This window comes from Agaricus bisporus, assembly GCF_000300575.1.
Source record: "Agaricus bisporus var. bisporus H97 unplaced genomic scaffold AGABI2scaffold_6, whole genome shotgun sequence".
NCBI lineage: Eukaryota > Fungi > Basidiomycota > Agaricomycetes > Agaricales > Agaricaceae > Agaricus > Agaricus bisporus.
In genome coordinates, this window is record NW_006267369.1 from 1932174 (window position 1) to 1957648 (window position 25475).

General features: G+C 46.8%; 11 protein-coding genes across 11 annotated transcripts; 4 read left to right on the forward strand and 7 right to left on the reverse strand.

Moving 5' to 3' along the window:
• Window positions 1–1977: 1977 nt before the first annotated feature.
• Window positions 1978–4086, reverse strand: AGABI2DRAFT_136982 (hypothetical protein). Its single transcript, XM_006462100.1, has 5 exons — window positions 3179–4086; window positions 2542–2880; window positions 2382–2481; window positions 2270–2316; window positions 1978–2214 (listed from the first exon to the last, which is right to left on the reverse strand). The coding sequence occupies exons 1-5, from the start codon at window positions 3230–3232 to the stop codon at window positions 2071–2073; spliced, it is 684 nt and encodes a 227-aa protein (XP_006462163.1). The 5' UTR covers window positions 3233–4086; the 3' UTR covers window positions 1978–2070.
• Window positions 4087–4130: 44 nt separating this feature from the next.
• AGABI2DRAFT_193445 (hypothetical protein) lies at window positions 4131–4488 on the forward strand. Its single transcript, XM_006462101.1, has one exon. It carries the CDS (start codon window positions 4138–4140, stop codon window positions 4369–4371), a length of 234 nt encoding a protein of 77 aa, XP_006462164.1. The 5' UTR covers window positions 4131–4137; the 3' UTR covers window positions 4372–4488.
• A 758-nt stretch (window positions 4489–5246) lies between these two features.
• AGABI2DRAFT_186207 (hypothetical protein) lies at window positions 5247–7614 on the reverse strand. Its single transcript, XM_006462102.1, has 2 exons — window positions 6278–7614; window positions 5247–6221 (listed from the first exon to the last, which is right to left on the reverse strand). Exons 1-2 carry the CDS (start codon window positions 7602–7604, stop codon window positions 5338–5340), a joined length of 2211 nt encoding a protein of 736 aa, XP_006462165.1. The 5' UTR covers window positions 7605–7614; the 3' UTR covers window positions 5247–5337.
• Window positions 7615–8531: 917 nt separating this feature from the next.
• Window positions 8532–8783, forward strand: AGABI2DRAFT_193447 (hypothetical protein; the record flags this gene model as incomplete). The annotated part of the gene is made up of 2 exons (XM_006462103.1): window positions 8532–8655; window positions 8676–8783. The coding sequence occupies exons 1-2, from the start codon at window positions 8563–8565 to the stop codon at window positions 8781–8783; spliced, it is 201 nt and encodes a 66-aa protein (XP_006462166.1). The 5' UTR covers window positions 8532–8562.
• A 1423-nt stretch (window positions 8784–10206) lies between these two features.
• AGABI2DRAFT_119028 (hypothetical protein) lies at window positions 10207–11718 on the reverse strand (the record flags this gene model as incomplete). Its single annotated transcript, XM_006462104.1, has 1 exon — window positions 10207–11718. One exon carries the CDS (start codon window positions 11716–11718, stop codon window positions 10207–10209), a length of 1512 nt encoding a protein of 503 aa, XP_006462167.1.
• Window positions 11719–12239: 521 nt separating this feature from the next.
• On the reverse strand, window positions 12240–13688 carry AGABI2DRAFT_119029 (hypothetical protein; the record flags this gene model as incomplete). The annotated part of the gene is made up of 1 exon (XM_006462105.1): window positions 12240–13688. The coding sequence occupies one exon, from the start codon at window positions 13686–13688 to the stop codon at window positions 12240–12242; it is 1449 nt and encodes a 482-aa protein (XP_006462168.1).
• Window positions 13689–14839: 1151 nt separating this feature from the next.
• On the reverse strand, window positions 14840–16391 carry AGABI2DRAFT_179038 (hypothetical protein; the record flags this gene model as incomplete). The annotated part of the gene is made up of 6 exons (XM_006462106.1): window positions 14840–15003; window positions 15074–15143; window positions 15235–15387; window positions 15614–15765; window positions 15830–15905; window positions 15961–16391. 6 exons carry the CDS (start codon window positions 16389–16391, stop codon window positions 14893–14895), a joined length of 993 nt encoding a protein of 330 aa, XP_006462169.1. The 3' UTR covers window positions 14840–14892.
• A 2277-nt stretch (window positions 16392–18668) lies between these two features.
• On the forward strand, window positions 18669–19421 carry AGABI2DRAFT_119032 (hypothetical protein; the record flags this gene model as incomplete). Its single annotated transcript, XM_006462107.1, has 3 exons — window positions 18669–19027; window positions 19092–19164; window positions 19233–19421. 3 exons carry the CDS (start codon window positions 18669–18671, stop codon window positions 19419–19421), a joined length of 621 nt encoding a protein of 206 aa, XP_006462170.1.
• A 617-nt stretch (window positions 19422–20038) lies between these two features.
• On the forward strand, window positions 20039–21463 carry AGABI2DRAFT_119033 (hypothetical protein; the record flags this gene model as incomplete). Its single annotated transcript, XM_006462108.1, has 1 exon — window positions 20039–21463. The coding sequence occupies one exon, from the start codon at window positions 20039–20041 to the stop codon at window positions 21461–21463; it is 1425 nt and encodes a 474-aa protein (XP_006462171.1).
• Window positions 21464–21479: 16 nt separating this feature from the next.
• Window positions 21480–22920, reverse strand: AGABI2DRAFT_206413 (hypothetical protein). Its single transcript, XM_006462109.1, has 7 exons — window positions 22887–22920; window positions 22779–22835; window positions 22522–22722; window positions 22248–22467; window positions 21987–22189; window positions 21852–21934; window positions 21480–21793 (listed from the first exon to the last, which is right to left on the reverse strand). The coding sequence occupies exons 3-7, from the start codon at window positions 22626–22628 to the stop codon at window positions 21735–21737; spliced, it is 672 nt and encodes a 223-aa protein (XP_006462172.1). The 5' UTR covers window positions 22629–22722; window positions 22779–22835; window positions 22887–22920; the 3' UTR covers window positions 21480–21734.
• Window positions 22921–23766: 846 nt separating this feature from the next.
• On the reverse strand, window positions 23767–24826 carry AGABI2DRAFT_193449 (hypothetical protein). The gene has a single exon (XM_006462110.1). The coding sequence runs from the start codon at window positions 24663–24665 to the stop codon at window positions 23922–23924; it is 744 nt and encodes a 247-aa protein (XP_006462173.1). The 5' UTR covers window positions 24666–24826; the 3' UTR covers window positions 23767–23921.
• Window positions 24827–25475: the final 649 nt, after the last annotated feature.

Sequence of the window (25475 nt, forward strand, 5' to 3'; positions counted from 1 at the left end):
GCACACTTTCCGAGTACATCCAGAGTCTTTCCTTCGACTCATCAACTTTTGCAAATATCCCATAGTCATCCGTAACTTCAGGCTCCTTCCTATAATGGTTCTCTGATGCATATGCGGTTCGTGCTAGTAATCGATAGGATGGATTGGATTTTTAGTGAGGCACGCACGGTCCTGTTCGCAGATCTGTTTCACGAGCAACTCCAGATGACATCTCTCCCGCGTAGATAATGAATATTTTACCCGACAACGGAACCAATAGACGACGGATCAAATCTGCCTTGATGACAACTTGTACATGGGATTTTCAGCGACCAGGTCGCGAGCAAGGTAATAAAGAGAAACAATATTTCTATTTATATATCTATATATATGCTATTTCAATGTACCCCGTTACTCGGGAATAGCAAAGCCTATTCCAAAAAAACTTGATAACCAAGCATTCAATTTTGACAAATGTCCCTTATCGGCTAGAGAAGTCATACACCGCACGTTCGCCCATTTTGATGTAGATCATAGAGAGAAGTCATTTCTTTAACCCCCAAGGTCGAGAGGACTGGCTTTAATCCCTTCTACGTAATCTCGAGGTGATGCCTTCGTAAATAAACGCTTTGGGTAGTCGCAATGTGCGCAGGTGCTGAGACGATCTCGAATTCGAAGCAGTTAATCAACGAAACTGTGATCTTGGCGTTAATACACCAGAGAAGTTAGCACTTCCGCCGATAATCAAACCGCTCCACTATCACATCATTTCAAATCATAGAACGAACCAAAAAATGAAGAACGCTCACCACGGAAGAAGCCAGGCCAGTGCACCTATCAAAATCAATATCAAATCAGACCCAGGTTCTTAATTTATAAAAAGGCTTGCCACTGGGTTGGTCTCCTTGGGTCTCCTTAACTCCATGAAGCTTCAATTGAAAAGATCATATTAAGAATAGATGGCAATTTGTCTCCTTGGTTATCCAAGCCTGGTGACACGGAGTACATAGTTAGCATCAATCTCTCAGCCCGTTTACCGTAATGACGTCTTCGTAACTTAAATAACGAAGGATCTACATCAATGATCACGGTACAAAAATATACCGTGGAGAATTCAATAACGACACACGAGAACCTTCCCCATAGCTTTCTAGGCTTTCAGCTCAATTCACTTTGACTCTGGCCTTTTTTGTGTTCTGCGAACGAATGAGCTAAGCGCTTTATCAAGTAGCTGCCGGTATGCTGTCGGGTTTCAATGAAACAAAATGATAGCGTCCGTGGCAATTTGTCAGAACTTGATAGGCATGACGGTCAAGGACTTTTTACCAAGCAAAATTTACACGGGGAATATATCAAGGGCCGACGGGATCATTTCTGCATTGTATCTCTACGTCTACTTAATATTCGACCTTCCACGTACGACTTTTTATGATCGATGAGATCCCTATGAAGCAGTTTCTTTTGTACTACCAAAACCATCTTGGGCTTTCTTCTGATCTCCCTTGCTTCTCGAGTCGTGGATTCAGGGTGTGTACACATCTTTCCGGTTGAATCGCAGGGGACGAGAAAATTTTCCCTCGAATGTCATACAACAGCATTGTGTACTGGATCTAACGACACTCGAAAATCGTATGCAGTCACTTGGGAGAACGTTATCCGTATACTTGGTGACTCACGGTCAGGGTTATAAACAGGATCACTTCAGCTTCTCGCTGCATTGGCACTGAATTTAACTGTCAAATTAATTGTCAAATCAATGCCAAAAAAAGAGCTATATTGTCCGATGAGTACGATTTATTTAAGCAGCAAGAAACCGTTCGCAACAGCCAAATCAAATTATAACATTCGTGCAGCAAGACAGTTCTCGAAATGGTATCTCAAGCGAAGTATGAATGAAACAGCTCACAGCAGAAGGACAAACCAATTGTCCAGAATTAAGAAAGCAACGAAAATTAACCAGAATACGAAGGACTTCACAAAAAAAAAAAGAAGAATCGCGAAAAATAATGCCTCTGGTGAGAAGCATACTGCTAGAACGGTGATTGTGGATATCAAGGCAAAAGTCAGGTCACAAGTAAGAGGCAAAGCTCTTCAGTTGTTACCCCTATCGTTAGCATAGTTATTAGTATCATCATCGTCATCACTATCATCCGAATCGTCAACGACATTTTGTTGAGAGGTTTGACCGTTGGATCGTCCATTTTGATTATATTTTTCTCGCACGCGTTTTTTTATCTATAAATCACAAATATCAAAGCCAGGATATGAGCATAAACATTCCGCTACGCACCATTTTAGCATAAACCAGCCCGCACGCGTTGCACAACGTTCGGGGGCCTGCAGAATGACAGTCAAAATATATAAATATATAAAAATCTTCAAGGGGGAGCTAGGTTTCTTACCCATGGGCCCACGCCTCCACTCGGGCGTCGAAGTGGCACCACAACCCAAACACGTCTGACCATGGTTCTCTCCTTGCCCCGGATTACTTTCATCTGTTTTCTAATAGAAAAGGTAATTGAGTCATTATTGGGTCAAAAATAACCAGTTTGTTGGTCATACCTGTTTTTTACCAGGGGGCCCTGATGAAGTTGGTGCGGGCGCGGGAGCGGGGGCACCAGTAGCGGTCGCACTAGAGCCATTTGTCGTAGGTCCATTAAGTACAGACTCTTTCGTGTCCTCTCTCGCATTGTTCGAAGCAGCGGCTGGGACACCATTTGCACCCATGAGAGATGAATAATTCGACGTTGTACTTTCACCGGCGGCAGCTTCCTCAAACATATGCGAAGCCAGGGTCGCGCATTGAATCATCTTTTCCAATAAGTCCAAAGAAGGAACTTTGTTTGGATTGTTGCTGATCATTTCCTTATTGTCCAGAATCATGCGGTATTGATCAAGAAGCTGCGTTGAGGGAAGCAATTTGCACCAATGAGATGAGGACCGGTCCGCGGAGTCGAATAAAGTTTCCGGGCGTATCCATCATGTGGGAGAGCGTAAAAGAGCGTCGGCCAAGCATGACATAGACCGCAACCAATCACCAGACACCAAGCATTCCAATAAATCCCCATCAAGCGAGTATCCATTTGGTTCACATCAAAGAATCCCAGCATCCGAAACGTCATAGTAGCATCAATGTGAGAACAATCAGTCGACCTAAATTGGCACACGTCCATATACAAATTGAGTACAGAACACGCACCTTGTAAAAATCGAGGCTTCCAGGCGAAACGGCAGCAGGAGGAATAGCAGACATGGGAGGGCTAGTCATCGTAGCATGTGTGGGTGGCAGCGGTCCCGCCGGAGGTAGAACATGCCCAGGAGGATGAGAAGGACGGGGAGGTCCCGGATGTGAAGCCGGCGAATCCCTTCCCCGAACATTTTTAGCGGTAGTTGCACCCGCAATTGTTGAAGATGATGAAATAGGTATTGGCGTGGGCGCGGATGAAACGGGCGTCGGTGGAGGATGCTGTAATGAAGGTTGAGGATGGTGGACATTAGGTGGAGGATGATGATACGATGTGTGCTGGGGGGGTATTCGATCCTCCATTCTCGGAGGATCCATTCTTGTATCCATTCGATCATTCATTCTGTTATCCACTCGCACATCCCTTCTTGGATTATCCATGCGTGACATATCATTCCTGACATCAATCCTTCTGGGCTCAATCGTGGTAGGTGGAGGCTGAGGAGGTTGCGCCGACTGCGAAGGGGGCATGTATCCCGAACTCCCTCTATGGTGATCTGGTCCTGCGCTTGTAGAGTTAGCCACATTTTCCTGGCCAGTCGTCGGCCTACTGGGACCGGGGGTATAATCTGGAGGGCCACTAGATGCTGGAGGGTGTGATGAAGGAGGAGCGCCATAAGCAAACTGACCGCCCCACTGACTTTCATTTCCCCAATGACTAGGGTGATTGGGGTGACTAGGGTGGTGAGACTGAGGATGAGAGTGCTGAGTTGGGGGCGGGGGTGCAGCTTGTGGCGGAATGTAAGAGTTAGAGGGATACCCAGGCGGTGGATGAGGTGGAGGTGGATTATAATACGAATGAGGTGGCTGGTGTTGATGTGAAGGTGGTGGTTGATGCGGGGGAGGCGGATGGTGCGAATGGTGTTGAGATTGATGTGGAGGCGGTGGGGGAGGATGAGATGTATTTGGTTGAGATGGAGAATGGGAATGAGTCGAAGACGAGTTTGAACGGGGAACAGGAGCACGTAGAGGTGGGTGTCCTAATTGCGAATGACTCTGCGAATGAGAGTGAGGGTGAGGTGGGTGTTGAGATTGAGAATGCGAAGGAGGGGGGTGATTATCGTAGGCATGAGGTGGCGGAGGCGGAGGAGGGTGGTGTTGGGGCTGATGTTGTTGATGATGCGGATAGCCATAGTCATAGTTATTGATACTCGGGGGTTGGTGGTGATACATATACCTTCCGTCGGACGACATCAGGCTTGAGTAGGGGAAGTGTGGTGAGAGAAGAGTCGTAAAACCGAACTTTGCAAGAAGACTTTATAACGCGTGAAGCGCGGACGAGAAGCACTCAGAGATTGATCGGATATAAAAAGCCCAACAAAGAAGCCACAGGTGCTCGTCTTGGAGTGATACTAAATTGGAGAAAGATAGACGTAAGCCTTAAAATCACGTTCGTAGGACAGCCCGAAACCTGATATGGGAAGAAGGGGAGAGAAGAGGCAGCATACGAGTTTCAGCCACTCAATCAGTGTTATGCGCTGAAGATGCTCCCAATGTGAAGTTGTATGGTGCGACCTGGGCAGGAGAAACGGGTAAAGCAAGCGGTTATCGCGCTTAAGGGAGGGTAAGGGAATATATGCGACCTCTAATCGGCATATAGGTCCAAAAGCTCGACCCCTACGATCCAGAGCACCGAAAGATTCAGGGGCATTGTCAGCCCAACGGCCCTGTTCGACATCCACGTAAGGTTGCCCATATCACGATAGTTTCTGGGTTATCACCCAAATGAGACGCAGTCAAAAGAGCCGTCGAAAAAGGGCCATGGGGGCATGGCCATGGCGCTGGGAGTCGACAGACCGCGCATATATCCAGTCGCCATCATCGAAAAGAGCTCGAAGCACACAAACACGCGAAGTATATGCATCTGAACGACATACCTACACCCTTCAAGTTGTTGACATGAATTATGCTTTGAGGCAACGGTAGATGGGTCGCTGCTGGCGACAACGAGCAGCAGAAATACGGGAGACGACAACGAGCGGTGATGGAGAGAGGCGAGTGTCAAAAGTCGAAATACCATCAGTTTAATCGGCCCGACGCCGGCCGACGGAAATAAAATAATTAATTCAAGAAATCTTAGCTAACTACAGCAGACTACAGGGGCGGTCATCGATTCATCCACCAGGCTCTCGGATCCTTGTTCTCCCAATCCCGTCGACATGAGCATTGACGGTAGTGGAAGGCACAGACTCATATCCAGGACCATCATACTCTTCGTCCTCAACCTGGGTGTCCTCTGCAGTAGGTGAAGGTGCAGGGGCATTTTTCATAGCAGCATTCACACCACTAGCCGCCGCCGCCGCACGTTCTCTAGCCCTCCTCCGTCTCCTCAAAATCTTTTTCCTATTCCTCACAGCAAGCCGATATTTGGAGTCATCGCCATAGAACAGTTTATACTCACAGAACATACAAACCCACTCTTCCTGAGGAAACACAAGCTGAGGTAAGGGTTGGACGCCATTCTGCCCACCTCCACTTGCGCTTTTGCGTCTTCTGGGAGGCAATTCTGCAGAGAGAAACTTCAAGGCCGATGGCCAGAGGGTGCTCGTGTTCATAGCTTGATTACTTGGGCCATGATTGCCGCCAGTACTGCCACCACCGCCTGCAGCATGTGGTAATCTCGAAGGGACGTAGTTCCGAAGATGATGTGGGTTCGATGCATTCGCCAGCGTTGATCTCTTTTTCTTCTTCTTCCCTTTCTTGGGCGCCGAAGTCTGGCTAACGTTCTGAGTTGCCACTGCCGATTGTTGTTGTTGAACTTGTTGTCGGCTTGAAGCATCCCCACTTCGCTGCGGCATCTCGAGGAACTCCGCCGGCTGTTCTCCACTCTTCGCGCTCTTGATCGTCCTCGCTCTCTGCTGTGCCCTCTTTTTCCCTGTCTTTCCCGGAGTATTTTTATTGGACTTGGCGACTCTGGCAGTCTGTCTCGCGAGCTCAGTTCCAAAAAGGTTACGCAAGCTGGCTACCTCCTCTTGTATGGCAACCAACCGGTCGGAAACTAGGATGCATTGATAAACAAAGAAAAAGGGAGATCGCGATTGCTGGAACACTCACTCGTGCTGGAAACCGCAAATGTAAACTCTCTCGCTGGAAAAGGCGCAGCGTCTGGGTGCCTCCCAAGTCTCCCGAGCCCCAATGCAACCACTCTCGCCACTCTCATATTCTCCCTCTTCGACAGCCTCACTTTGACCTCCTTCCTTTGATCCTCACCCCTACCCCATCCCATTCCCAACCTTTCATCATCACCATCTCCTTTACCACCCTCACCATCAAGGTATGTATTAGTTCGAAAAGGAACTCCAGGGTCAGAATCAGTAGTCGGAGAGTCCGAAGGAGATGAAGACGCAGAAGAAATAGAAAGGAAGGAAGGGAAATTCATCGACAAAGCATGATCTAGAGTCCAACTATTGTTTCCGGTAGATAACGGACCCATAATAGCCTCCAATTGCTTTTTTCTCCTCCTGATGAGCTCCTTGCGCTGTAACCCAGCTTGAGTCGCTGGGCTCAACTTTGCTTTTCGGTGAAAATGGCGTGGCGGTAAGACGGCGTCATCCGAAGAGAAATTCTGGTATCCTCCCGCCGGTCCAGATAGAGGACCAAAAACGTCCGACTCTACATCCCTGTCCGATCCAGAAACAGCTAAATTTCCAGCACCTAAATCCATCCCGAATCCAAATCCGAAGTTATATTCCCTCTCCTCTTCGTCAACTTCTATCTTCTCAACTTCTCCGTAACCAGCCGTCCCCGTTCCGTACGCCCCCTGCACACCCCGATAGGAAGAATAGTGATGTATATGATGGTGCGGTGGAGAATTCCCTACATTCGCAGGTACTTTTCGCTTCTTTGTATTTCCTTGGCTTTGTTGGCTTGAATGGTCGATGTATTCACCCCTCCCATCCGTGATTTCTTCATCCTGGCTTCTCCCTACACCCACAGCAACGTAACCACCCGCGGCAGTCAAATTGCTTCTGGATAAATCACCTTCTAAAGGCATAGTGGTATCCGGTAGGGGCGGTGTATATCCGGTGGCAACGTCGCCGAGCCGAGCAACGTCAGTATTTGTATCGAACTCGGAGAGTCCCAACCCCATTGAATGGTAATAATCATGTAGCGCCATCTTTGTCGATAAGGGGTCCGTCTGCGCAAGGAAGCGATCGGTATCAGCGGAAGAGAACAATCGTTCTTGTAAGTCTCCCTCAGTGCCCTCTGATTCCGGATCCTCTTCTCCATTTGAATCTTCAGGAGTGAGAGGAGGATGATTCGGAATCAAAGACAAACGATTGAGCGCTTCATTACGAGCTTGAGAGTCAGAATCTTCATCCGTAGACGCATCGGAAGAAGGTGGAGGGGTCACGGCGATAGGTAATGAATCAGACCCCATCAGTGGAGGTAAATCGTGTTCAGGAAGAAGCAATTGCTTTTCATTGTGAGGGTCACCCATTGCCCCGTTTCTTTCGTCATTGATGTCAAGTGATCCCCGCATCGGAAGGTCGTATGCAACACGCAGAGCCTCTTCCGGCAACCCCAGGAAAGGTTCCCAATCAAATTCGGAATCCTGGACAGATTGGGATGGGCCCGAGGAGCCGGGAATATGATACGGCTGAGGTTGGCTCAGGTGGTGACTTGAAACGTGCGAGGACGACGAGTACATTGAATCAATGTATGTTTTCGTGGAGGCATTGGAGAGTACTGATGATGTCTTGAGATTCACGCTAGTATGTGGATTGATGTCAAAGGACGTACGGGACGTACGACGACGTTTGGGCAATGGTTTAACTCGGCGAAGGGGAGGATAATCAGGGATACCAAAAAGGGGAGGGGAAGCTGATCGATACATCGCCCGCTTCTGTGGCCCTTCAATGATGTCTCGCGCGTCGTGAAAAGCAGCAGCAGAGTAGATGATGCTTCTCTGAAACAATGAATATCGAAAAGCAGGGATAGGCATAGGTGGAACCGGGTGGAGGTTTACGTAGCAGAGATGAATAGGATCAGGACCGATGCGTAAGAAAAACAGGTTCGGTTATCATAGTGATCACTCACCCCGTGCAGCAGAAGGGTAAGTGATTGCAACGTAACCAAGAAAAATAACAGATGTTCCCTTAGTAATTATGTGTGTCTGTTGGTGAGAGGGATGAGTGTCAATGAAACAAACTCCGTCCAAAGGGAAACGAATTATAGGAAAGGGAAACGAAACAATTTCGGAGCGAAGAAACAGCGTGGCAGCTCTAATTATGTCCCTTCCATTCTCTTGAGCGACATAAATGACGAGCGACCACTCGGAGCAAATGCGGCCGCAACTAGAGAAAAGACAATATGACAGGTGCAATGGCGATCGGAAGATGATGGCTGTCGATTTGAGGAGCCACACCGAGGACAGGTTACTGCGCTTTGACGAATCATCTCGAGTAAAATCCAAAACCATTTGCGCTCCTGTCGGGCCGAATGCCAGCAGACGACCGAGGAGACCGATGAAGGAGGCAAGTTGGTAACGTGGACTCACTGGCTGATCGCGGTGACGAAGCACCAGAACGGTGCCCTTAGGAGAGCTCGGGACTGGTAGAGTGCGAGCTCGAGAATGTAGACTGTAGATGGTCTGGCCGAAAGGCGGGGCTGGAGGTGGAGAGAGTGAAAGAGATGTTATGACGGATGTCACATCGCTAAGAGGGTGATTACGGAGCCTCCCACTCCCGAAGTAATAATTTCTCACCAGATTTCTTCTCTCTATGACCAGCTGAAAACGGAAACCAAGTCTCATGCATGTATTTTATTTAATATCCCGGCGGCAGCTTTGCTGTAGACACCTCAACTCAGGGCCTGCATCAACGCCACATCCCTAAGACTAGTCTCGCTACAACTTGCCTGGCACATCTGAACTTTTAAGCATCCATGCTCCTATTTTTCCTATAAACCGTAAGAACTGGCACTCCTGACACGCTCCTATTGGATGCCCAACGCATACTCTCTCTCACTTGTGTTTCTAACGGTGAACCTGACCTAAGAGACGACCAAAATTACTCGTATAACCGTTTCCAAGTCGATGTAACCTATATTTCCAATCAAATCGGTATACCATTTGCTTCACCGGCAGGAATGGCGGATTCGGGACCCACCAACCGACATTACATCAGCGTCTTCCATTAAGGGCATTTACTGCTTCGATAACGGTCTGGAAACGGGAACACATTCGTACTCACAGACGGTGAAGAAAAACGATTATAGTTTAATACATCAAAGGAGGAGAACCAAAACCACCACCACCCGACGGAGAAGGCATAATCGTGCTTGTCATCGACGCTCCAAAGGCGCGGACTCGTTTATACGTACGACGAGTTCCCGCGTCAAGGTATGATGTAACACAGGATAAATCAGTAGAGCTCGAAACACGACACGGGGGGTACGAAAGTAATGAATCCAAGGGCGAGGAACAAAGCGAAAATATTTCACTATACACCAATTCTCTAAAAGCGGAAGAGGAGTCAGTAGATCATGTTCTCGAGATCAAGCGGATTTCCTAACCATGAAACCATCCTGGGACACACACCTATGTGCCTCTGACTGTGTTACCTGTGGAAAGGCTCTTACCTAGTCGCGCTTTTCGTTGATGGTGATATTCTGCCTTGACATTAAAAGGAAAAATGACGTGAATCAGATTATCAAGTCAGGAAGGGCTTCACGGCGCAATGTTAAAAGCTGACAACTTCCTTTGTATAGGAGGAATAAAAAGAGTTTTGTTTATACTCCGAGTTATACAGGAGATTGAGGAGGTTGAGATACGCGAATTCGTAACAAACAAAAAAACTGCAACCTGTTTCGGTGAGACTTTAATAGTACATTTACGCAGCATAGTGACTATGTCAAGAACAACGTACGATGTAAACTTCTTCACATATATCAATCAAGTGATAACCCATCCAAGCGCGCGAATAATACGGAATGGACGCGCCCATTACTGATCTAAACCACCCAACGAACCTTCGAACCTGTCAGATAATGATTACTGGGAGCCCATGCTCAATAATAGTCAAATCGAGTCCATCCCGCATGACTTCTCTAAGAGCTTGCCATGATTCCTCATTCCAGCGTCGTGTCAAGTGAGCTACTTGCACTATCAACTTGAACTCCTCTATCAAGCCAATCCTGGCTCGCAACATCTGCGCTAGTGCCTTCCCACTTTCTGGTTGAAAGACCACCCAGGGCGGTTCCACCTCCACAAACACCCGATGGTCGATTATCATAGACGTCAGGTTAGGGAACAAGACGGTATTTCGATCAGTTCCTCGCGAGAGGACAGAGAAAGCTTCTTCCAAAAAATCATATTCACAATGACGAAGCTGAAGTTGAGTGACACCGGTCAACGGGAAAAAATGATGCAAACTTTCTTCCATGGGATTGAGAGCCACTGCGCCAAGTTCGAGAACAGTAACGGATTGCGGAAACCTTGAGAGGAACGCATCATCCGCTTCCAAGTGATAACAGGCCAGGCCACGACCAACCCACCAATTGAATCTTTTCAGGGCAGGGAAGTGGATAAAGTTGAATAGTGCACGATCCCACTCGGAAATGCCATGCAGGCTTCGGTTGGTTGACCAGGAAAACGTGGAAAGATGGCTGAGTATGAGAGGGGATTTGAGCACATTATGGGGATTTTGGACTTTTATTGGAGGTAGCAGAAACCGGCAACCGAAGTCAATTACGTTGGGACATTTTAGAAGAAATTCTATGGCAAGGTCGATGGGGCAATCAATGAAGTCCCCGTGCGTAGCTGATGGCATTGTGCGCTCAAAACGAAAGTCAACGAGACTAGGACATCGGATATAGATTTGCCAGATTTTATTCGACGGCGGAAGGTAAAAGCGCTCCTCAGCTTTATCGGGTGACCAGGGTAGATCCCTTCGAGGATTGTCAATGTGTATTGTAGCAAGTTGACACATCTTTGGGATTAATTTTTCCAGCCAGGTACGAGGAGGTCGAAGTAGTCGGAGAGCTTGGATCCGATGCGCACTACACTCCAGAATAGCATCGACAATGGGAGAAACAGACCAGCTGATATTCCATAACTCTTCGTCAAATCGGAAAGATAAGGTGAGGGGTAAGCTGCCCGAATTTTCGAGGCAAAGCTTCAGATATCGCGCTTGGATATCAACATTCTCGGCGCATAAGTCCGGCAAGAATACTGAGGTCCATAAATGTGGTGCCAACTGCACTGTGTCATACCATGACGCAGAAACCAAACGCAGGACTAGATGGAAGGGCGGCATCTGGGTGCCAGGTTGTTTAGCAAGAATATCAGGAGTCGGACAGGCGTGTTGAAAAATAATGGATAACACTTCGGAAGGCAAAGACCGAGTCCTGGATTGAGTAGCATTGAGAATACGAAGTGTCTCAGAGCGAATCCGGACAGTCAAGGGAGAGGACACATTTAACGCAGTGATCATCTTGAAACGATTACAATGATCATAAGCACGACCAACACAGTTTGACAATTTGTTGGGCATTGTTTGTTCACAGCGGCGAGCTGGAGTGGTATCTGACAAGGCCCGTCGATTACGAGTTGCTAGGAGCTGCGATGCTCGTAGCTGGGACTAAAGCCTGTGCCACCGCAAGAATGAAAGACCGCATCAAAATACTATTATCAGGTGATGCACGCTGGAGATGAGAGTATCTACGATTCATGGATATAACCCAATTATTCGCGCGGCACATGAATATGATATGGTAGATAAAGGTAATGTTTGACGCTGACTGGAGATGAGAAAAGTAGGAAACGAGACGACGAGGGTACCGAGGAAGTTGAGAAGGGTAAGATACAAGAGATTTGATTTCGGCGCTCCTTGTACTAGTAAGAAGTAGTAAACGTAACGTAGGATTGACTTATAGTATTGCCTCCATGCCGCCTGGTCTTGCGCCTAGACAGGATACTATACATTTTATCATCTTATTAAGTAGAAACATCGAGAACTGAGAACACTAATCCTACACTGCTGCGCGTGGCAGAGCATACCATTCAGTTAGGTAATTATAGGACATCCATCTTCGATGTTAGATTGATTCCATCTCGTTTGACTTGCCTTACAGCTTCCCATACTTCATCATTCCAGTGTTGTGTGAAGCGAGCTATTTCCACTATTAGTGTAAATTCGTCTATCAAACCAATCCTGCTTCGTAACATCTGCACTAGTTTCTTCCCGCTTTCTGGATAAAACCTCTCACACCGTGGTGTCACCACCCCCGCCACCCGGTAATCGATCATGATGGACGTGAGTTGAGGGAATAAGGTATTACTTCGCTCTGTCCCTCTTGAGAGGAAAGACAAGACTTGATCCACAAAACGATATTCACAATGTAAAAGCCGAAGTTGAGTGACACCAGTGAACGGGAAAAAATGAATCAAGTAAAAGGTTTCTACTGGGCGGTAACCGACTCCACCAAATTGGAGAGTAGTGACCGATGTCGGAAATCGGAATATCGGCAACGCAAGTGCAGTGTCATCTACATAGAAACACAGACCAGGCCACCAATTGAACCTCGTTAGGGCTGGAAAATGAATGTGCTCAAATAGTGTAATATCCCACTCGGAAATGCGGTCGAGGATTCGAGTGGTGGACCAGGTAAACGTAGAAAGATGGCGGAGTACGAAGGGAGATGTAAGCATAGTATGAGGATTTTTGACTTGGGACGGAGCGATTGGATATCGACAGTGGAAGGCAACCAAATTAGGGCATCTCGAAAGAAATTCCATGACGAAGTCGACAGGCAGTTCAAATATCTCCACGTGGGTAATCGATTGTGCTGTAGGCGCAGATCGGAGGTCAAAAAGGCAAGGGCATCGAATGTAAATTCGATTCATATTGCTGCTCCTCGGAAGGAGAAGGCGCTCCACACGTTGATCGGGCGACCAGGGTAGATTTGGTCGAGGATTGTCAATGTGTATTGTAGCAAGTTGGCACATTTTTGGAATTAGTTTCTCCAACCAGTCACCAGGAGGTCGAAGTATTCGAAGAGCTTGGATGCGATGCGCACTACGCTCCAAAGCGGCATCGACTATGGGAGAAATAAACCAGCCGATGTTCCATGACTCTTCTTCAAATCCAAGAAATACGGTGAGGGGTATGTTGCCGGAATTATCTAGACAAAGCTTTAGATATCGTGCCCTGATATCAACATTCTCTGCACGTAATTTCGGCAAGAAGATGGAGGCCCACAGCTGAGGTGTTGACTGTGATATGTCGTACCATAACGTCGATACCAAGCGCAAGATGAGATGGAAGGGTGCCATTGTCGGGATGCGTTTCTCGCCGAAAATATCGGGAGGAGTCGGGCAGGCATACTGGAAGATGATGGACAACAATTCGGAGGGCAACGATCGAGTCTTAGATTGAGTGAAATTGAGAATATGGAGCCTCTCTAAAGGGCGAATTCTGACTGTCTCAGAAGGAGAAGAGTACTTGCTCGATGGTATGATCATCTCAGTAGACTGATCATGAGTGACGGCACTCAAAGGAGTACGAGATAGATTAGATAGCATCATCCCAATTAGTCATTGTTGATTCAGTACACACGCCAAGCTACGGTTCTCTTTGCCATAGGATATGTTACAGGATGCTTTCGAGACTCAACGCAACGCAATCCAGGACACGTATCTTACCATTCGAAACGATGTCCATCATTTTCCAGCTCGCCTGCCCTGCTCCAGATGTTTTTACTGAAAAATGCATACCGACGCCGCTATTCCATCTTGACCTACGCTTGGTTTCGAAGTTGTGGTACTGCATAGTACAATCAACGCCGCAGCTATGGAATTCTATATCCATACCGAAATTGCGCTGCGAGAATTTGGATACAAAAGGGCGCTATCTCAAGCTTTGCCTTGACAACTCAGGCAGTTTGCTTCTCACGTTATACATCCAATATTGGTCACATAAAAGCGAGCACATCATCTCTCCTGAAGCCGACGAGACTCTGGAGCGAGTTTTGCATAGAATCCAAACCCTCCGACTCTACCAACCTCCTCGCCCGTGGTTGGACGCCTTGATCCCAAAAATGAGCCAACTCACCGGCCTACACATCGTCGACCATCTTCATGATGATGAATGCCTTTTACTCCCTAAGGCTGCCAACATCAGTCGGATACATCTCGCTTCGCTTTTTCGCCACCTCGAATTCGAATTTCCAGCGCCGTCAATTACACACCTAGATCTGATAGGCCTTCCCATTAGTCTTGTGGCGAAACTTCTTCTCGGATGCCCCAATTTGGTTGAATTCCGCTGCCGAGTACCAACATGTTTCAGAACGCAAGATCTCAGTATAGTGGTCTCATCTCCCCTCATATTCAACCACCTCTCTACATTTGCTTGGTCCATGTGTCCAGTCTCGTCGTCAAACATGGAGAAAGAGGTATTGGGTAGCATTCATCTTCCAGCACTGACGACTTTCCGTTGGTATTCACTTGGTGCCACTAACTTGGAAATGGATTATTCGAGGGTCGCATTCCTATCTCGACTCCCGAAATCCCTCGAAACTCTCCAGTTCAGTGGAATCTATACCATTCGTTCGATTGATAACCCCCTCCAATATGTTCGGCATGCTACCAATGTCAGCGAGATACAGATATTTTCGTGCACCCCAGCGTTTGTACGATATTTACTGTCTAGTCTCTCGCAAGGGACAGATCATGACAGCACATTGTTTCCCCATCTCACCCGTATCTCCGTCGAATACTCCTTCGAGGAAAGATTACCCCAAAACGGTTTAGTGCAATTCTCTTTGGAGATTGGGATTATCTTGGCGCAGATGTTGAGGAGTAGAGCGGGTATCGTGAACGCGTTCACATTTATAGCTGAACACGCTCACTTGACATGTTATTGGAATGATGAAATGTGGCGCATAATCCGAGAAATCAAAAAGGGTGGACTTGATTTGACTATTGTTGAATTTGGGTGTCCCATACTCTGATTGTTCAATATGATTCTACCGCTGAAGTTCACCCGGCCTTCTTGATTCATTCAGGTTACCTATTCAAACATTCCCGGATTGGTTGACCGCTCAGTTGTAACGTCTCAAACTCCTCAAGAAATACAGGATGAACGGAGATACCCGTTCCTTCAGATACATATACGCGACACTGGAGTTTGATAGGTGGCTGACGATCGTTGCGGAGCTGGGCGCTGAAATACAGATACATTTATCACTATATCAACCTCTATAAACGTCTGCCAGAGGCATAATTTTGGGAAGCATATAGATTGGAATCAAGCTAAAAGTACAGAATATACACCATATGACAGGAATCGATGACTGTAGCGGCAGTGCATTGCTATGAAGCATCAAATTGACGGAAAAAAAAACTATGTAACCGCAGTATCAAGAATTGTGAATAGCGTACATCAGAACCTATTCAAAACCACCAAAGCCAGTACGAGATGCAAAACAAAATTCTCATCTGATGCTTTTTCATCTCTGAATTTCACAGAGACGTTTCCCCGGAATCCCTGCAAATTGATAGTTGTCATGACTGCGACTTCTTGCCCGTGTGGATCATACAACTGCATGAGACGAACCATTGTAAGTACCTGAGTTTTCCAAGTTATTTGTGTACCGGACACATACCTTTATCTCAGTCGACAACGGACCCACCCCCCGGCGCCAACAGTGTGTTATTCCTCCAATGTTCACATGGCAATCCCTATTAAAGTCAAGTTAGACATAGAGTTGGGAAAATACAAGCGGAAAACACTTACGCCCCCGCAGGGAGACCTTGGCCAGTGACAGTGGAACGTTGATCATCACGTACTCTAAATGCCTCTGCGAGTGACATTTGTCCTCCAAGTCCAGAGGCGGGAAACTTAATTGTGGCGTCGTGGTACCCGTTGGTCCAGTTGATCTTTAGGAACTGAGTGTTCGACATGTGATCATTGATCGTAGTGACACTTGGGTCTATCGCCACTATGCTGAATGGTATTCGAGTAGGAGTGATGAACCGCACAAGCCCGTTGAAATACTCATCCAAGTATACAAGGCGTTCGGAATTAGTCGTCGTCAAAAGTTGCGATAAGTTGGTTGTTATCACAAAGTATCTGGGAACCGTAGCCCGAAGGAATTCATTAGTGTGAGCAATAGCTAAAGCCGCTTCCACAACTCCAGGTCGAGCATTACGGTTCGGAGTTGGCATGGTTGGGATGAGTGGTATTTAGAGGATTGGGGTAGAAGAACGGGACTGGGCTGGAGGAATGGGAATGGTTTGAACGACTGCCGAGCATGAGTTTATATACTGATGAGAACAAGATACTGACGAATTTGGTGAATGTGGAATGCCTAACTTGCTGAGAAATTCTGTCTGAGGAGTCTTATAAAGGGACCCTTACATGTTTCCGAATAGGCAGAGACGTAGGCTTCTCCTTGGGAGGTCAGGGTGAAATAACATGTTATGGGGTCACTTTTTTCTGCCGAGATTCAAAGTGAAAATTAGGTACTCCCTCAATAAATAGTTCCATCTATTAGGAGTTTGAAATACCTCAATGACGTGGGAACAGGACGTAGTAGAAATTGTGAAGTCGAAGCTGTTTTACAGTTGGAGTTTATAATTGTCATCCGCTGATAATTCACACACTATTTTCTTTCACTGTTCGGAACGTCACTTCAGTGCTGTATCATCCCACCAATTTTAGTAATATGCATTAATTATGGGCAATTACAGGGCAATTATCATACGAAGACAAGGAGAGAACTTCTTGGCATGGTCAAAAATAGATGCTGTTGTATTAACGCAAGTTTAAATAAGTAACTTACCCGAGATGATGATCGCAAATCCTAAGGGCAAAAATAGATGTACTACTTTCGCGTTTCCCACATCAGGTACGCAGAGATTAGTCGGTTGCCCGTGGTTGCCAGTGGCTCGGAGGAGCCAGGTTGGTGAGTGATTGCATCTCGGTCAGACTCTGGACTCCGGCCCATTGGCCATTCCACAACAAAAGTATGACACAATATATCTAGATTGTGTGGAACGATTTGGATCACAACATTCAGTGCAATAAGACAAAAGGTTCACCATCAAGGACATGACAGTGATCGCCTGAACAATACACACTAGTACAATCTGATGAAACCCACTTTGAGATCTGTGCTTAGGACCCACCAAGTGCCAGATCTCCGTGCAGTGTCCGACCATATGGCTTCGGAGTTACTGGGGATCTGTGGGGATCGGAAATGCCATGTTTCACACTCCATTCCTATACTTCTCGCGGATATCATTCGTATCGATAAAATAAAAGGCTTACTATCACCGAGATAGTGATCAAGTTGCGAATCACTTGAATGATGGACGAGCACGATCTGCTCAATCAGACTTCAGGGTCACGGCCACCTGGTCCAACTTGGTAACGCGAATTGTTGTTGTCATTAAAGAACAGAAAAATTAAGACAAGGACTCGGGGTATACAGTCTAAATCAGCTGGACGGTGTCATGGGCAAGCTGAGAAATGATATCCGAGCTCAGAACAGCAGACGAGCAGAATATTTTCAAGTGAGATGATCTTTCCCGGGTAGGGGTTCCCCATGATTGTGTGGTGAATCAAAGCTCAACAGCATACGGGCTTCTTGTCCGCATAATTCCCTACCAATTTCTCCTTTTATTATCCGAAGTGTAATTATCCACGCCACAATCATATACATCGTCCACCGGTAGTAAAATTATTTCTGACAAGCGAGTGACAATTGGGATTAGTCTGATTAGGAGGTTTGTACCAGTGAGTGTTCCTTTGGATTACTCTACAGCCCTCCTGCGGTCCTCACGATGCGATGCACCGACTGCAGGAACGTGGCATCGGGCCTGCTATGACGTCAAAGGGCGGCGAAGATGTGGCCCATACTTCTTCAAGATTATCATTATCATTTTCAATCGTGCTGCGGCTCCTGTCATCCATGTTGTGTTTCTCCTAGCGTAAAAATAAGCAGAGTTGAGCGTGTTGGAACAAGCCATAAAAGGATGGTAAGTATGGCACTGGAAACACAACGGATTAGAAGCACTTCACATATTTTGAAGTCCGAATGATTGACGAGGACAAAAACATCCTCATGTACACAGCATATCTGGTCATACCAAAAGCATGGGTATGATGAACTCGGGTAGATTCACTCGCTAGCCTTTCAGGCAGCATGACTAGGTGTTGAACCACACATCGCATATTGTTCCAGGTTGGAACAATACACGAGAATCAGATTTACAACGTTCTATTCATGAATGCTCAACAAACTCGGCATTCTGAATAAACGATCTTAGAGAGATGTTTAAGATTCGAGTGGCCATATTTGCTAACACTTGAGGTATAAAATCTCAAGCCCTCTGGCGACGAGTTCTGGCAGGAGTTCCGCCAGTACTTTCCCCTCCAAATTCGACCACTCTCACCTTCTCATGCAGAATAGCACCAACAGCAACAGCAGCTCGTCTACCATGGCGCTTGGTATTCCCTCGTCTACTGAGTCCACTTTGATCCTTCCCACTCAGCCGGGGTGGTGGTCATTCTCATTTGACGTATTAGTATCCGAAATCCTCCAAGTCCGGAACTTCAATCGCAGTATCTACGTTTTTCAGACTGATCAGGCAGGAGAAAGAATACCTCGATTCGTCCTCAAAACTGAGAGAAATGAAATGGGGGATCTTCAGACCTTTCTCTCTCGTTGTGGAGACAGTGGGACTCCGAACGAATTTTTTGCACTTATTTGCTGGAACTCCATTTCGCATCTTATTTGGCTGACTAGAGGAGACAGGGCTTATGCTCCAGACGAAATATTTCCAAGCCAGGGCTCTGCGTAAGTCTCCCCTCTCCACTACCGTGACGCTCTGCCGTGCCCGATGTTAACTGTTTGACTCTAGGGGATACAGCGCATATCTCAACAACAAGCATATGTGGACACCACCTCTGCCAGGCACCAAGAACTTGTGGGATGTGAGTAATATTACGACTTGGATACTTAATATCATACCTCGCACTGCTGATCTGCTACCTCCAATTAGCTTAAGCGCTATGACGTACCCTTAGCAGGCACCGAGCCATTGATGGTCGGGCAACTGTTCAATACTAATAATGGCTGTACCGAGTTTCTGTACGCTAAAGAATGGCTCGGTTTTGATGAGGGATATGCGATACTCGGTATCATTGTGATCAACAAGTGGAAGAACGCGCGAGGAACGAGCGCGGTCTGATTTTTCGGAGCGAAGACCGTGTGTGTGAACCATATGATCAATTGTGATTAGAGTGACACGTCACATTTTATCTCTTCTACTATTACTACTCTATCGGTGCGGTCCTATACGTTCCGCACCTCTACATCTTTTATTTTTATTTCCCACCCACCCGAACCCTTATTACTGGAAGCCCGGTCAGCCAACATAGGTGATCGAAGCCCACGCTTTTGGGGTGACCCGACTGCGTTCCAGCTTCGATCTCACCGCCTGGGGATCTCGGGCCCTATAGCCTAAGACCCTCAATCCCAACTCATAATGTTGGTTGACTGGTGACTATCCGGCTCGCGACGAAATATGTTTCAGTATAGTAATTTGACAAGATAGTCGACCAGTGTTGTATGATAGTTGCCTCGCTTTGCCAAGCTACAGTAAACGTTGCGTAGTACACTAGATGAACCCATTCAATTTGATAATATTTGAAAGAGGGTAGGCAGATACTCATAGCGCGGAGGACAAGTTGTCAATGCAATTGGTACCTCGCCACCGCCGACAAACAATGTCCAACAAACCTAGGCTTGTCCATCGTGATAATCGTGATTGTTGCAATCGTTCCTAAGATGATCACTCCATTGATCATGCCCTCCTCGCCTTCTCATAGTGTCTCGGTTCGCTCTGAGAATTGTTGTGTTCTCAACGCTGCTCGACATCTGCCCTCTGAAATGTTATCCATAATTTTCCAGCACGCCTGTCCAACCCATGATATTTCTGTTGAAAACCCCATCCTAATGCTGCCCTTCCATCTAGTCCTACGATTGGTATCGACATCGTGGTACGATGTTATCCAATCAACACCGCAGCTTTGGACCTCAGTCTTTTTCTCGAAATTATGCGCCGAAAACGCTGATATCAAAGCGCGTTATCTGAAGCTTTGTCTAGACAACTCTGGGAGCTTGCCCCTCACCTTATCTTTCCTATATGACAAGGGCATGAGGGAGGTCGGCTGGTTTGTTTCTCCCATAGTCGATGCCACTTTGGAGCGCAGTGTACACCGGATCCAAGCCCTCCGACTACAGCGACCTCCTCGTATCTGGCTGGAAAATTTAACCCCAAAAATGTGCCAGCTTGCTACGATGCACATTGACAATAATTGTATGATGGACGACACAAATTGGATACCCCGGCGCGATGAAAGCCTTTTCCTTCCGAAGTCGGCCAATATCTGGGAAATTTATCTTCTATGTCCCCGTCTCCTTCACTTCCGTCTTGAGAGTGCAACAGCATCACTTACCCACGTCGATTTATTTCAATGTCCCGTCCACTTTGCCATAGAAATTCTGATTAAATGCCCCAACTTGATTGACTTCCACTGTCGATGTCCCGTAGTTCCGTCAGAAATCGAAATTCCCCGTTCTATGCTTATGTCTCCCATCACACGCAACCATCTTTCCACGTTTTCCTGGTCCACCAATCGCGCCCATTATGGTATTGCTGAGTGGGATAGTGCGTTATTCGAGCTCATCCGCTTTCCGACCCTGCGAAGGTTCAACTGGTGGGCCGGTTCTAGTCGATTAGTTTTGGATGACACTATACTTGCGTTCCTATCAAGATTTCCGAAATCGATCACAGTTCTCCAACTTGGTGAGGTTGATATGGTTTTCACAGAAGAGATCCGAAATCGTTTCCTTCCGCTTACTGGTGTCACTCAACTTCGACTCCACCGCTGTGAACATTTTTTTATGGAAGAAATCTTCTATACCCTCTCACAAGGAACCGACCGAAGTAACATCTTATTCCCTGCTCTCACGTCCCTTGAAATCGATTACCGGATGACTGGGTGGCGGTCACCGCCCTGGCTAGTATTGGGCCCAGAAAGTGGGCAGAATTTGGCGCAGATGTTACGAACCAGGATTGGTTTGATAGACGAGTTCGAGTTGACAGTGGAAGGAGCTCAGCTGATACAAGGTTGGGATGAAGAATCTTGGCAAGCTGTCAGAGACGTCACGCGAGATGGATTTGATTTAACCATTATTGAGGATGGGCTCCCAGTAATCATAATCTGACTGTATCGAAGGTTTCGCTTGATTGATGTTTATTATATGATGTTTGTGCGTCGTACACTGCCTTAACAGAGTGACTATGTTGCGTGGATTTACTCTAGTGTCACCAAATCTCATTGTGGTTCTGTCTTGTTACGATTTGGTAGTGCACGCTCGGTTCCAAGTTGTCGATATGATATGTGGCGGTGATACCTTCTTCAGGTGCTGGTCACGTCTTTCAGCCCGCGGAAGGGATCGGCGGAATTTAATCATGACAGCAATCTCCTTTGAAAGACTATCCCCGAATAAAGTTGACTACTAGATCTTTGAATTCGTTCGGTTTCTCTGCGTGAACTGTAAATTGTGCATAAACAAATCTGAACTAAGCAAGAGAAGAAGGCAAGAGGCGTACCCCAATGACCAGTATCCAGTGTATCTACAGTGACGCGAGGAAAAAATTGCGAGAAAGTTTGCTGGTTATCAGTTGTGATATAACTATTCGCAGTTCAGCTAGGACTTGGCCTCCGATAGGTGAAGAATCACTCACTTGCTTCGAAGACCTCGGAAGACGAGTGTCTTCCCTTTCCACTGCGGCCGTTGAGGGTCAGAAAAATCCCAAGGGAAAGAACCGAGGTCTGGGATAGCGTTCTTGAGGATCTCAACTGGAAGCTTAAAGTGTGGTTTGCTCTGGCTTTCTAACGGCTTAGGTACTGCAAGATTGGTCAAGAGAAACTGCCGTATGGCTAGGTCCTAGAGTATGATGAATTCTTAGTCTTAGTGGTGGAGACCAGAAGCTAATCATACGCACTGTCTCATAGAGATGTAGGCGGGTGTCTACATCCGAACGAGTACGAACAGCACCGTGAGGAAGAACGTTGATTTCATGCATGGCATTGATATACTTGATGAAGTCCGATGAGAGCGCACCCCGTATAGGCGCAACATCTGAGACGAGAAGATGTGATAGAAGCTCATTTCGCCCTTTTGCCGCAAGCAATAATGCTGTGGTCATGGCGACTTTGCCGCCCCTACATGGTCAAAGATCAACACTTGAACTTTTACTGTAGAATTGACCAACGAACATTGAATGACCTAGTAAAGCTACGTTTGATAGTCCATGAGAGTCAATGTAATGAATAACGTCTTCAGCCATTGAGGTATATGTCATCGGAGTTGCATGCGGTGACATCCCATGATTCCGCAGATCGAGGGTATGTATTGAATGATGTGGTAGAGCCTGATGAAAAGCCTTGTGAAGGGAGGTCCAATTCCGTTTCGATCCACTGTAGGATATATGTGTTCAGTCTCCAGGTCTGAAATAAACACCAGACGCGCTCACAATAAGCCATGTAGAACCAGGAGCGAACCGGTTGTAGGTTGAGGTGAAGTGACTAGACTAGCGAGCTCGATCGGTATCTGCACTCCAGGGTCGGAATGGTGCAATTGCCTTGTTAATGGGACATTTCTGAAAATAAGAGGACGGAAAAAGCGAGAACGGAGCATGAGTCAAAAACCGGGAACTTGGAAAGCAACCGAGCAACATGTGAGCAACATTTGATCGTGACATTGATGGCTGTGATGGCATCGGTGAATTTAAAATATAACTCGGTAGAATGGGCGGGAAAAATTACTGAGATACTATCTGATTCTATTTGCAACCTGAGTTAATTTGTGACGACAACATTCAAGGGCATGTGTCGGAGTGTCGATTTCTCCTGTGTCTTATTACTAGCGCTTTCTGTTCGTTCCGTCCACATGACTCTAGTCTAGTTCCATGACCATTGGAAGGCAGTAAAGTGACTGTTCCGATACAAGGAACGAGGGGATGATCGTGGAGCCAAGGTTGACAGCAACATGTGCATTTGATAGCCATGTGGAAGTACTACGTGCATCATAAACTGCATCTATCTAACCGGTAACCAATGATGCTCACAATCCCTCAGACGTGATGTTTTAACAAAATGATGTCTTCTGGCCAGAGACAAGGCTCTTCCGCCGGCGGTCCTTCTTTTAAAAAGTCATTTTACTGTCCCGGTGCCTAAAGCAGATGATGGACATCTCGTATCTACAACGCATCAAAGTGAGTTTCGGAATCTGTCCGTCGCTAAGTACATTAATACGTACGCCCGCCAAAGCTGGCGAAGAGGGCATTTTATAGACAGTAGATGAATGCGTCTCTGATCAAAGAGAAAGAGAAGAAGTAGAAGAAATTTTCGCAGCAAATATGAAGAAAGAAGAAGACTTAAGTAATTTTGGGTCCATGAAATCGAAAAGTTAACCCTCGACCACGCTCCGACATGAGTGAGGGTGGAGTCGGAGGTACCAGGGTTGGCGTGAGCGTCTATTTCGTTACGAGGACTGGACGTCGAGGAAGTGAATGATTCAATGTAGTTGGAAAGATCAAGTCCCTATGATCAGAGATCTTGACGGTAAAGTACGCGAAATCGCTGTGATCTGACTCGTCCTTTTACCATGCGGCCGTTTAGTCCCTTTCAGGTAACAAGCTGAGTTTTTTTGTTATTATCTCGTTGGTGGCAGTAGGGTTGGAGATGACATTGCCAGACATGAGTGTGGGAGCGGTAGAGGTAGATGGGGAATTAATGATAGGGCTCTGAGGACCAACAGGGGTTCCATTGCCGTTAGTCGATCCTTCACGACGTTTATCTACACGATCATATGGCTTGTTTCTACCTCTGCGAAAACCATTTCTCCCACGGGGAAAAGGAGACAGCTCCCGTTCCTTCCGAGTCATAGCGTCCAAAACTCTGGCCATGCCGATGACCATCCTGTCCTTGATATGGCCGTTGGCGTCTGCAACGCCGAGATCGATGAGAGCGCGGTTCCTAGTGGAATGAACGGCCATAGCATAATCGAGTAGATTCAAGTCGTCGTTGGAGATGTGTTTGCGATCAGGAATGATCCACGAGTTGGAAGATTCGTCCCAACAGGTGTAACCATAGGGGGTATCATCGTGAGCATTGAACACGCGGGCGAATTCTGAATACCCTATGGGTGCAGGATGGGAGTAATCATGGTTGCGAAGGTAAGCATCAAATTGGTTGTATAGGTGCATAAGTGCGGGCGCAAAGCGACGAGAGACGGGTCGGTTTGGATTGGTGATGTCGCGAATACTCCAAAGGGCAGGTTCTCCAGCGAAAATGAAGGGGAAGTTGGAATTGAGGTTGGTGATGAGGGAACGAGGGGCTTTCCAATCGACTTTAGGCATGGTGAATAGAAGAAGAGTGGTGAAAGTGAGAGAGACAGTAGACAGAAAGTTGTTATGAAGAGGGTTGAGGTGTAGTTCCTAGAATCAGCAAAATCCAGTTGAAGGTCTATATAACCAAATAAGACTTGGTCACCCACGGACGCAAGAGTGGGCCGGCCGCCTTGTAGTCCATCAATTTTTACGATACCGCATGCTCCGAAATATTGCTGTATCCCCGTCAAATGATCCGCCTTATGGTACGACAACCGTAAGTGACGTCGCCTGATTTCCATTCAATCTCGAACATGGCGTCATTTTAACTGTCCGAGTGCGACTTCACGCGAAATACAGCCCATCCTTGATCAGCGTCCTCAGTCTCCCACCTAGCTGGGTCAGAACGATTCGGAAACAAGTAGTCATTATCAGCGATGTGGATTCGCAGGGGAGAGGAGTGAAATATGTTGCGAATCCCTCTTTGTCTCTGATTCTTCGAGATTCCGATTTTGAAAGAATCGTCACCAATCTTCTGGATGATCGGATAAGGTCCTACATATTTCGGGTAAATTTTCTGAGCAAGTCCTTTGGGTCTAACTCGGTCACTGTCGTGATTGTATCGAACGTGCCGTTTCGGTTATGAGATTCTGGCTGAGGCCCCTAACAACGGAGAGGGCACTGGGGCAGTGATGGGTCTGTCGACGAGAATGGCCTGAGAGAGGCATCGGTGGATGAAGTATGGAGTCCAAGAAAGAAGCAAAAGTAGATAAAAGTCCTGTTATTGATACAGTCTTGCGCACGACTTCGCATGCAACAAGATACGAAAGTAAAGCAAAT